The 12,765-nt window shown below is 25.0% G+C and overlaps 1 protein-coding gene across 1 annotated transcript; it reads right to left on the reverse strand.

Annotated features, from left to right (window-relative positions):
* Positions 1 to 1,388: 1,388 nt before the first annotated feature.
* On the reverse strand, positions 1,389 to 12,765 carry LOC112710874 (sugar transporter ERD6-like 6). The gene is made up of 18 exons (XM_025763320.2): positions 12,631 to 12,765; positions 11,598 to 11,660; positions 11,395 to 11,484; positions 10,425 to 10,484; positions 10,105 to 10,170; positions 8,598 to 8,663; positions 8,414 to 8,489; positions 7,320 to 7,384; positions 7,138 to 7,230; positions 6,681 to 6,761; positions 6,461 to 6,545; positions 5,619 to 5,665; positions 5,204 to 5,266; positions 5,039 to 5,098; positions 4,387 to 4,452; positions 4,222 to 4,281; positions 1,964 to 2,078; positions 1,389 to 1,572 (listed from the first exon to the last, which is right to left on the reverse strand). The coding sequence occupies exons 1-18, from the start codon at positions 12,763 to 12,765 to the stop codon at positions 1,457 to 1,459; spliced, it is 1,407 nt and encodes a 468-aa protein (XP_025619105.1). The 3' UTR covers positions 1,389 to 1,456.

Consider the following 12,765-nt stretch of genomic DNA (forward strand, 5'->3'; position numbering starts at 1 on the left):
TTATATTTTTCACCAAAATTTATATAAAAGAGCTTTTTATGAAAGAAAAATTTTTTAAATTACTAAAATATATCCATCAATTCAATCTATTGATATTACATTTTACTACAAATATATATATCCAAAACAAAATTGATCAAGCTAAAGTTTTATAAAATATACCCATCTATCACTCTCTTCAAATTATATTCTACATCAAAGTTCTTATTAAAAATATTTTTTATTAAAAAAATTTAAATATTTCTAATACACACCTCTCACTAAATTAAAATTTCATTTTGTTTTAAAATCAATATAATAAATAATTTTTTATTAAATGAAAAAGTTAAAATTTTTTTAAAATATGTACGTCACACTCCTGAAATTATATTTTGCTCCAAAATTAATATAAAAATAAGTTTTTATTAAGAAAAATTTAAAAATTTCTAAAACATACCAATGAATCTATGAAAATTATAATTTGATACAAATATATAAAAAAATAATTGGTCAAGTAAAAATTTATAAAGTATACCCATCACTCTTCTAAAAATTATATTTTACAACAAAATTAATATAAATATATTTTTTATTAAAGCAAAAATGTAAATATTTCTAATGTATACCCAAATGAGTTATAACTCAAATGGCATAGTCTCTCTATATTCACCTAAGAGATTACGAGTTCAAGTCTTCCTATTTTTGACAAAAATAAAATATTATAAATTTTTAAAATATCTCCATCACTTTCTTGAAATGAATTTTTCCAACAAAAATTCATATCAAAATATTTGTTTAGTAAGGCAAAAATCTAAAAAATTCTAATGCCGGCCCTTTACTCGAGTAAAATTACATTTTTCACCAAAATCAATATAATTTTTTTATTAAAAAAGTTATAAATTTCTAAAACATAACAATCACTCTACTAAAATTATATTTTGCATCAAAATTAATATAAAAAAATTTTGATTAAAAAATTATAAATTACTAAAACATATTGAAATATATGTTATTATATTTTTTCCAAGTATACCAAAAAAAAAATTGATCAAGCTAAAAATTTATAAAATTTAACGAAGTACTTTTTTGAATATTAGTAAAAGATTGATGAGTCATATGATTAGATCGTAGGAATCTCCTCACATTACACATTTAATAAGGGGTGTATCATATTTGCTTAGTATGTTAAGTATTTATTTTTGCTTTGTTACCATATTGTGATAAAGCTAAGTTAAATTAAGCTAGCATCTCAAAATCCACATGTTATGTTAAAAGTTAAAACCTCGAATTTTTTTTGGAAACAAAATAGAAAGGCTTACCACTAGCAAGTATAACGTTTTTTTTTTTTTTTTTTATGTCACAAAGCATAGAAATTTTACTATTCTGTGTATAATCTCCCGTGCATACAAAATTGAAGCTTACTATACAATAAACAATTAAAACACCATGTATATGTATTTTGTAGTCATCAACATAATTATATATTAAATGATGCCTGAATTTCTTCCAATGTTTTGCCCCTGGTCTCAGGAACCCATAGTATTGCAAAAGCAAGGGTGATGGCAGAAAAGGTTGCATAAATTGTGAATGTTCCTGGTTAAAATAAGATTCTATTAAATTAAGTCAAAATAAAAAGTTGTAGCCTCTTCATTAAAAAAAAAAAAAAAATTAATCCTATAAATATAACTTTTAGATTACGAAGGCAACTTAAAAAGAAATGGCCATCAATTAAAACGTGCATGATTAAAAAGTGATTTGCAAATAGTGGAAACTCAGATGCAGTTGACTTTACGTGAAGTTGATAACTGAGAGCCATTAGATGATTTGATTAAATTTTCATCTAACGGTTCTCGACTATTAACTTCACGTAAAATCGACTGCACATGAATTTTCATTTTTGTAAATAAAGACAAAATAATAAACGAAGAACAAATGTTAAAAATAAATATTATATAGTGGCCTAGGGAGGAAAGAGAGAAAATACCTGGATTACTCCATTCTAGAAGCATGTTAGCAGTCAAGGTTACTAGTGAGGCAGTGAACCAATTCATAAACGTGGCTACACTTCCAGCAAGCCCTTTAATATTATTTGGTAGTATCTGAAAAGTACTTAATTTGTTATATTACTTCTTTTTTATAATACAAACTAATGATGCATCTTCGTCAATAGGACTCAGTTTGTTTTAGCCTAGATTTGACCCTATATTTTGATCAATTTATTTTATAGATTTGTATTTCACCGAAAAACTTGATGAAATATGATGATCTTGAGGCCATTTTTTTTATTATCTACGACATCTTCCAACTAAATAGGTTAAGGGCTAATCTGCATGTTCTTCAATAGGACTCAGTTTGTTTTAGTCCAAATTTAACCTTATATTTTGATCAATTTATTTTATAGATTTATATTTTACCGAAAAACTTGATGAAATATGATGTTTTTGAGGCCAATTTTTTTTTTATTATTTACGATATTTTCCAACTAAACAAGTTAAAGACTAATATTTTTTTTTCTCATGCATTTTTAAGCCATTTTATATATTTTGTAGATTGTCTCTAAAAAATTTAATATTACTCCGTAACAAATTCAAACTTTTTGTATCTTTCCCTCAAGCCCCATAAACTCTTCTTCAATTAGCACATATGATCTTTTTGCATTTTTCATAAAACTTTTTAGATTTTTTCATATAAATTTTATCTTTAAGATTATTATAAAAAAATATAATTTTTATTTTCATATGCTCTATCTCTAAAATAAAACTTGTGATTAGATTCAAGATAGTCCTACTTTTTCATAATTGGTGAAAAGATTTCATTATAATTGATATATATCCCTTTACTTGCATATAGCCCTTGATCGCCAACCTAATCTTATATCTTGGAAATAAATATATTTCATGTTTTAACTTTTGACCTATATACCCACTTATCCTACAAAGCATTATTATATTGTCCCCTTTTGGTGACATCCCAAGCTTAATTATTGTTTGATTATCATTATACAAGGATTGCATTTTATCTTGTATTGCATCAAATTATTTTTTGTTTTAATTATTTTTTAAATCTACATAACACTCTAATTATCCCTCATCAGTTATAGTTACATATTCATTAAGTGGATACTTAGTTGAAAGTCATCCTTCTCTAATAAATCTCCCAGAATGAAAACCCAATAGATCTTTAAGTAATTCAAGAGCATCAAACTGTTCTCCATCGTGTGGATCGTCAAGAACTAAATGTTCATTTTGTTACATATAACCCTAAACTTGATTTTATGCTCTTGTAATTATTGACTCTTCTCAAGTTTGATTTATCATGTTTTGAACGGTTAAGTTTTTAAATAATTTCACATCATAACTTCTTACAAGCTTCTTTTTAATTAGATCATAAAATCTATAGTCAAACTTAACATAGGTAGGTTTACTCCATAAAAATATACTACCTATTCTTTACATTTAACTTTGATCATATATCTTTTAAAACATGAACAAATATTTAGTGTCTAAAAACTCTCAAATGATCATAGACATATTTGCCAAAATAAATATTATCTAAAATATCATTGTCCATAGCAATTAGGTTGTATATGTTTTGAGATATTGTGACTGAAAAATTGAAACCGAGTATTGTATCTAATAACCAAAGGTTAAAACTAAAATTTCAATTTTAGAACACAATTTTAATTCATTTAATATTTTAAAAAAGTGAGGACACAGAAATTAAATTTTTTGAAGATAAAAACTGAAATTTTATTAATATTTCTTTTTAAAAGAGTAAACTATCAAATTTGTATACGAAATTTTATGACCGATAAAAACACTCTTGAAAAACGTAAAAAAATAAATTAGCTCTTAAAAGATATAAAAATTTGACAAAAACATCCAAACACTAATTGATCATGTCCCTGTTAACAAAAAATTTCTTATGTGACTAACAGAATTATTGACTTGGTTAACTTCATAGTTACATGGCATTATTAATTATTTTGAATGATTGTTTCACAAAATGTTAGATCATATGCATAAGTGGTTTTCATTTGTGAAAAAAAACAGATGGTTTTTTTGGTTGTTTTTCCCAAATTAATACTATTTTTTTGCATCTTTTTATTATTTTTATTGGGCTTATTTGTGCATTTTTCGGGGTTTTAATTTTTGGGCTTTTTTGTTAGAGTAAACTATATTTACTTCAAAAATAGGCGCTATGACTTAAGATCAAATGTACTCAATCATTCTTTGTGCATACCTCAGACATTATGATCCAAGGAATTGGTCCAGTGCCTAGTGAGAAACCGATGATCATAGCCTAAACAAAAAAGTTGATAACTAAGCTAATATATGTACCAACTAAATAAATAAATTTAAGTCATAAACAAGCATCAAGAAAAATGAAAAGTAAATAAAATGATACCACAATACTAGCAATTGATAGCAGTTCCAAGGTTGTATGAAGATTTGAATCATATGATACTACTTCCTACATGGATTCAAACCAACAAAAAATTTCCATATATATTAGTTATGCATATAATGATATAAATAAAATCTTCAGATTAAAATATCTCATTTTAAAAATTTCAGGAATTAATTTGAATAATTACTTTATAAATAAAGAATTAATAAATTAAATAAATAAAAAATAATATTCTAGTAATGTCACTACTTTGAATTAAGTGAATATGTCTTTAAGAAATTTCACGTTGAATATTTTTGTTTCCAAAAAACTTTATTATATTAAGGTTTCTAAACTTTATAAAAGTAAGACATATAAATTTCTATCTTAATTAGAGATATGTTGTTTTTACTTTAATAAATAGGTATTTAAAAGTGTGACGAAATAATTTATATATTTTAATTTTATAAAGTTTAGAAACCTCAACTAATATAATAATTTATTTTTTAATTTAGGAACAAAAATATTTGACGCAAAATTTTTTAAGGACCTATTTAAATATATACTCTTAAATTAATTGGAGTTTTCTTTCTTTTACTCAAAAATAAAGCAAAAATTGGATACTAATAACAAACTTAGTTGTTATAATAAATAAAGTTATCTGACTAACCTCTAAATAAAATGTTGTTGCAATAAGGAGTAGGCTAATTGTCATGATAGAGGTTGATACCTAGAGAAATAAAATCAAGGAAAATTCAACCTCAAATGTTAGATATTTCTAAAAGGATTACATTAGGGATATTAGAAAAAAAAAACATATTCAATTGGTGCTTACTATCAAAAGTAATTTGCGGCCACTTCTATCCAACAACCACACTGTGATTCCAGTCATTGAAACCTTTAAAGTAACACAGTTATCAGTGAGATGAAATTTAATATTTTAATGTTTATAAAAAATGAATATATTCAGAACTATTATTTGTACACAGCTAATTTACAAGTACACTTTACATCCATTTATTTTCTCTCTTTTCAATTTGATTAAAAAAAATTTTAAAAAAATAATTGGAAAGTGAGTAATTTTTTATGAACGAATTTGACTATTTACTCTGATTAAATATATAAATATTTATGTAATTTTTTATAACTTAAACTTTTGAGACAACTAGTTCATAACAATCTATACTTAATGTAAAAGAATTTCTTTATTTATATATATAACTTTAGAATGAACAAGATAGTTTTCTAACCTGGATAGCTCCAAGACCAAATGTAGCTGCATTACTGGAAGAGATTCCTATTAAATTTAGATACAAAAGTGTATAACTTTGTAACTCAAACAAGGTTGATGATAATAAGTAATAAATAGTTTATATGGACATAATGACTCAAAAATTAATTGTTAATTAATGCAAAATAACGAAGATTTTCGAGCTTTCAAAGCTAGAGGTATAGCAAGTTTGCATGGTTTCTATTTTTTTTTTCCCTGTTTTTTCCTTAGTTTGAAAAGCTGAGAAGATTATCTAAAAAAGGTCTCAATCTTTGGTATAGTTTTAAGATTGGATTTGGAACTTTCATATAATTTTATTCTACGATGCATAAATATCGACACAAATACGGAATACGATATGATACTAAATACGTGGACACGTAAATTTAAATTTTTATAAGACACAGATACACAACATATATATAAAATGTAAAATATTTTTTAGATAAATTATAATGATATTTTGATATCTTATTGATATTAAAAATATACATTTATCTTTTAACTATTTTTAATGTATTTTTTATTATATAGTTTAAGATATATATTAAGAATCATAAGATTGGACACAAGGACACATGGTATTTAAGTATATCTAAAGGTATTTGAAGAATAATTTTTTATTTTTTATTAAAATATAGTTAAAGAAAACAAGCGTGTCAAACGAATGTCGAGGAGATCGTCGTATCCAAAATGTGTCCAACATACAGATACGAAAACTCATCGAACTTCGCAGATTTTATTTCTGTAGTTTGAAGGTTTATTTGTTAATTGTTATTACTTACGGAAAGAAAACTAATGCAAAATTATTTGATCACCTACCTGCCTTATTAAAGATCTCACTAGAATAGAAAAGAACTCCATTGATACCAGAAAGTTGTTGAAGGACAAGTAATCCAATTCCTATCTTCATGATGCATACACAAGATTATTTAATAGAAATAATTAGAATTTAACTCAAACTAGTATCCAATTAAATAAATGAAAGTTGAATAAATAATGATTAGATGAATTTATTTTATTAATTAAAGGAGAAACATACCCCTAAAGGGAACCAATATCTTCTCCTCTTCAAATCTGCAAATTGTATACTATCTGATTTGTTGTTTGACATCAAAGAACCCTACATTATGAATCAAGTCCAACTAAATTAAATAATAAGACTTAGAATAATACTAATTATAACTGATTTTTATTATGTTAAACGAACTTGATTAGATTTGGTTAACAAAAAAATTTGGTTGTGTAACATTATTCAAATAGAATTAGGTAAGTGAAAAATTCTTATTTACTAAATTTAAAATTTCAGCATGTAAATCAATGTTTGATATCTTTAAATTTAAAATAGAAAACATAAACTACTATTAGCTACATAATAATCTACACGTTGATCAAATGTTTTTTCTTCTTTTTTTTTTTGTTATGCAAAGGTGGAAATTCAAACCTAGCTAGAACTTGTTATGATTATAAAACTTGCATATATCCATAAAATGAAATACTTGTATTTCTTGGGCTTCCAATGTTATATCGGTGTTGGGTCCTCGTAAAGCTTGTAAGGAAGTTTCGAATTTTCCTATCATCCCCATTTCAGCCTAAACAAAATTAAAAATAAAATGAATCATATAAAATAGCACATTTAAAAAGCATGTTATTGATATTAAACAACTCATATGATACATACCAACCATCTTGGGGATTCTGGAATGAAAAATAGTCCTGGTATTAACATTGCACAAGGAATAACTCCTATAAAGAAACCAAAACATATTTTTTAGTATCTAATAAATTTATTTTAAGAGGAGTACTAGGAGACAGTAAGTTTTGTGATTTGTAGTTATCAATTAATCATTATTGGTGATTTTAATGGTGTGAGATTTCATCTAAATGTATGAGATTACTCATTTTGTTTTTGCTGGTTAAGTACTGGCCAGATTTTAATAAAACTGCTGGTCTCCTAGACTTTTCCTTATTGTAATTCACAGTGTGTAAAACAACAAATTTTACAGCAAACATTCTGCATTTTTTGTGACTCTTGATGGAAAATACTATCGAATCATTCAACCCAATTAGTTTAACATGATACAGAACAAATAAATAAAGTCTAATTACAAGATAGATATATCAGAAAATGATGACTCACTAATTTAGAATATTAGAAAAAATAGTGACTCATTAGTTCTAAAAGAAAAGAATATTGACAATAAAATACAGAATCAAAATTTTTTTTATCTATCTTATAATTAAACTTTATTAATTGTATATTATTCTGTATCATGTTAGACTAATTGGATTGAATGATGGATAGATATCTTTTTTTGTTTTGTTTTGTTGGACTATAAGTTTATGTAAATATATAAATAATGAATTTAATTAAGATTGTACGTGTGTTACTATATGTTGATATTCATTGTTAACTTGTTTTGATAAAACTATAATGAGAATGAAATAAGTGTGATTATATATATGCCGTATAATTGTTTGAGTTTATGTTGCAAACTCGTCATGCTTCTAAACTAATGAGAATTTTAAATGCCAGTTATGTACGAAAATATTTAGTAATTAAAAAAAAATAGATAAAAATAGTCATAATTTACACTACAGAATAATTGTCTTATTTAATATTTATTAATTATCGTAATAATCAATAAATGTTATATAAGACAAGTTTTTTTGATTTTTTTTGTTTTTCTAGCATTACTGATTATGTATATATTTAGACAAAAGTTTTCAATTGTTAAGAGAAAAACTATGAGATAGATGTAGTTAAGACTTTACCTAAAATTGCTAGCATTCTCCATTTAACAAAAAGTGCGGCCAAATAAGCCAACATGATTCCAATGGTGATTGTGAGCTAAAAAAAATAGTGAAATAACTTTACATGTTAGTTTATGTATATAGAAAATTGAAAAAACCAAATAACAGATGTAAATTAAAGATGTTAAGTAATAACAACACTAACTTGGTTCACTGATCCAAGACTACCTCTCATATCTCGAGGTGATACTTCTGCTATGTAAACGGGCACCTATATGTATATTAAGAAAATTATTATGATGAAAAAATGAAATAGAAAAAGATAATAAGGAAATGAATTAAAGAGCATTATGAGAGAATAGCAAAAGGTATATCTTATCATATTGTATGGCCACAAAAAAAGACACTTGAAAGGAAAGCTAATTAATTTGCCACCTAAGCTAATTGAATAAATCAAATTATTATTCGTGCATATAGAACTTACGTCACAATAATATTGAACATGAATTTTTATGTCCCTGACTTCAAAGTTTTAGAAAAGTCACAATTACATTGAATTTTCATATATTATTTCCCAAATTATTTTAAGCTTACATTGGTGTGATTTTAGGAATAAGAGATAATTACAATATTTCATAGCTATATATAAAATATAATTTTTATTCATTTAGTTGGTAGTTTGAGCGAAGTTGATTATAGTGTGGATTGGTTATAAAAAATTCTTAAGAGTAAAATATTATTTTTGTTTCTAATATTTGGGGTAAATTTTATTTGTGTAATATTTAAATTGTTCTATTTGTATCCCTAACTTTTATAAAAGTGATTCAATGTTATCCTGTCATGAATTATTATTCTCGCTTAGATGTATTCATTTTCAATTAAATCTCACTTTAATGTTTTCGATTTCAATATTGTACCCACTCTTTATGTTCAAGTTCAATTATGTTCCTAAAAATGTGAATTATATAAATGTTGTAGGAATTAATTTTAATTTTTGATGAGTCATTATCTAGAGTAGATCATCGGTTCTATTACAAACATTTGTATTCTAATTTCAATAAGAGATTTTCAAAATTCCAACTAAAGCTCATGATGTTTAATTGAGAACGAGGTAATATTGAATAACTTTCACAAACATTAAGAATACAAATAGAACGATTTAAATGTTAGAGACACAAATATGACTTACTCCAAACGTTATGGACAAAAATAATACTTTACTCAATTCTTAATAACATTTATAAGCAATGAGAATGAGTTCAAAATTCAAATAACTCTCATTATACATTTGGAAGGTATATTTAACGTTATTGTTTTTTCTATATATATTGAAAGGGGTTAAAGCGCAAAGAAAAGAAAAACTAGAAGGCAAAAATCAAATAGAGTAAGGTCGTTTTCTATAATGATCTTCAAACATAATCTATACTTCTATACTTCTATAATATATATAATGGAAATATAATAAAAAAGGACTGGTGTTTATTTTTTTTCCCCCTAAAATATTCTTCATTGTATATAAGGCATAAGAAATACTTTTGTGTTATTTTCAATACTTGAACCTAAAACTTCTTAGCTAAGAAATAGGTTATTTTGCCATTACAACTAATTTTTAAAGTTGTGTGGAATAACTTTAAGAAAAATAAGTGTTCCGTCACTTAAACTAGTTAGATATTGTTGATATGTATAAATGAAGTATTAGAAAGTGAAATTACCACATAGGATATTATTCCGACGCCAAACCCTGTCAACAATCTTCCTATAAATAGAAGAGATGAGTCCTACAATATATGGAGTAATAACATAAATGGTAATGTTAGATGTAAAATTTTGTAGTAGTATTCATGACAACAAACTAGACATAATTATAAGTAACAGAAATGTTTTGTAACAAAAGAAAATTAGCCAAAATTAATCGGAATTTGTTTTATTTAACATTTATTAATTATTACAACAATTAATGAATATTAAATAAAATAAATTTTAGTTTTTTTTTTATTTTTCTAATATTACCGTATAAATAATTACTACATACATTGGCTACTGAAATGGTGAGCCATCCAATTATATTTGGGACCGCTGCCACTATTAGAGCCTGCAATTTAAAATGCACCAACAATAAAATTGCAATTAAATTTTCAAAACAAGTAGTTAATCTCATTTTAAACATTGAAATTAAATAATTAAAAAAAATACTAAAAGATCATCAGAATTTATTATTTTTAGTTATCAACTCAATTCATTTAGTCTAATAATTCAATAACATACTTTCGCCTATATTTTTAAACAGATAATTAACTGATGGTAAAAAATAATAAATTTTGATAATTCTCAAACATTCTTCTAATTAAAAAGTAATATTGGATGTTAGTAATCTTATAGATATTGTGTTTGTTGTTTCGAATAGAACTTTATTCTATACTTTTTTTTGAAACATTTACAAAATATGTAGTAAAGAAAAGATGTAATAGTTAAAAATATATAATTTAAAACCTTCAATATTAGTATTGACAAATGACTCCTTGAAAGTTAATTGTTCTTAAATGATAGATTCTGTTTTTACTACTTAGTTTTATTGACCTTTTTGGTATCACAAGATTTTTTGGAGACTAATTTTCGTTCAAAATAATTGTTATAAAGTAATTATCAACATAATAGTCCTTTAAGAATCAAATTGGTAATATTTTGGCTATAATATTAATAAGTATGTTCCACAAGTTAGTCATTTAAAATGGTTTTTTTATTTCTCTACTATGCACATGGTTAAAGGAAACAAATTCTATCATCCAAAATTGATTTGTACTTTCAATCCACTTTGAGGAACCTAGTGATAGTGAAAGAAGAAGAAAGCGTTTTCAACATTTGCATTCAAATATTTCATTGTTAGAAAATAGTAGTATATTGATACTATCTTAATTAAAATAGGTAAGTTGATAAAATAGAAGATTAAAATGAATGCTTAATTTACATTTGTAACAAACTAAAGAGAAAATGAAAAAAAATACCCCTTTACGGCCAAGGTATTCTGCTATGTGACCACTAGCCGTTGCTCCTATCATTGCACCAACGTTGCATAAAGATCCAAAAAGTGAAAACTGTTTCAACAATATATCCAACAAATCAGAAAATAAATGGCATGTGTACTTGCTCACCCATTTTAGATTTAAGTATTTCAAATAATTATTGAGAACTCACTCGCCCAAAATACCTTTGAAATTGAGAGGTCAAGATCTCGAATCATATCAGATTGTGTAGGAGACGAATACCCTATCTGTCAATAATGTAATAGAAAAGAAGTACAATTTTAATCATTATAAATAAATAAAAAGAAAAATTCATGTGCAAGATGAAAACGAATGTGAAAAAAAAAATGGTCTGTGCAAGGATTTAAATTTCTGGCCAGGTCACTCTTCACGATTCGGCCACAACATTGTGATCTTGCCGGATGCACTAAAATAATCATCTGAGATCTTAATTATACTAATTATATTTTTTATGTCGACAAAAAATTATCAATTGACTCATCACATTGATAGAGACTAATGTGGTGTAATTTTACTAAACTTTTGGATATAACTGGCGCAGTAAATTTGGTAACTATTTTAAAACATGCACCCAATTTTAAAAGTTATTTAGGCCTTAATTTGATACTTTTCTAAATCACTTAATTTGAACTAAACTTTAATATTACAAAAAATAGTATATACTCAAATATATATAGGTCCTTAAAAAATTTTAGGCTTTTCGTTTCTAAGAAAAATTTATTATTACATTAAGGTCAATAAATTTTATAAAAATAAGATATATAAGTCTCTATCTTAGTTAAATTTATTGTTTTTACTTGGACATTAAGTCTTAAAAGTGTAACGAAAAAACCTATATATATATATATATATATATATCTTTTTTTTATAAAGTTCAAGAACCTCAACATAATTTTTTTTAGAACAAAAATGTCTAAAAATGCAAAATTTCTGAAGAACCTATTTAATATATACTCTTAAAAAAATTTAAAAAATTACACAAGAAAGAGCACAATGCATATTGTGGGAGAAAATTCCTAGAAAGAGTAAAGATTTGTAAGGTAATAAAGTAAATAAAATTACCATTAAAATTATAACTTCTATCATGGGTAAGTATCACAATTTTAATTTAAGAATGATTATACTCTTATTTGTTTGGATTTAGAAGAGTTGATCTCATATTGTGACTAATATAATTGTAGAGAGTGAAAGTATCACCGTGAAACCAAATTGAATAGGACCCAAACAAACGACCAAGACACACAATATAACAAACATGGAGGAGCCATTATTGGCGTTGACGAGTGGCTGCCTAAGGTTTCTAGCATCCTCGGAATCCTCCGCATGAGCCAT

The sequence above is a fragment of the Arachis hypogaea genome, chromosome 1 (genome assembly GCF_003086295.3).
Source record: "Arachis hypogaea cultivar Tifrunner chromosome 1, arahy.Tifrunner.gnm2.J5K5, whole genome shotgun sequence".
Classification (NCBI taxonomy): Eukaryota; Viridiplantae; Streptophyta; class Magnoliopsida; order Fabales; family Fabaceae; genus Arachis; species Arachis hypogaea.

Coding starts and splice junctions, on each gene's coding strand:
- LOC112710874 (XM_025763320.2), bottom strand. CDS start 12,765: ATGGCTCATGCGGAGGATTCCGAGGATGCTAGAAACCTTAGGCAGCCA. Junction 6,546..6,680: donor GATATTGGTTCCCTTTAGGG/GTATGTTTCTCC, acceptor TGCATCATGAAG/ATAGGAATTGGATTACTTGT. Junction 2,079..4,221: donor CTTGGATCATAATGTCTGAG/GTATGCACAAAG, acceptor AGTACTTTTCAG/ATACTACCAAATAATATTAA.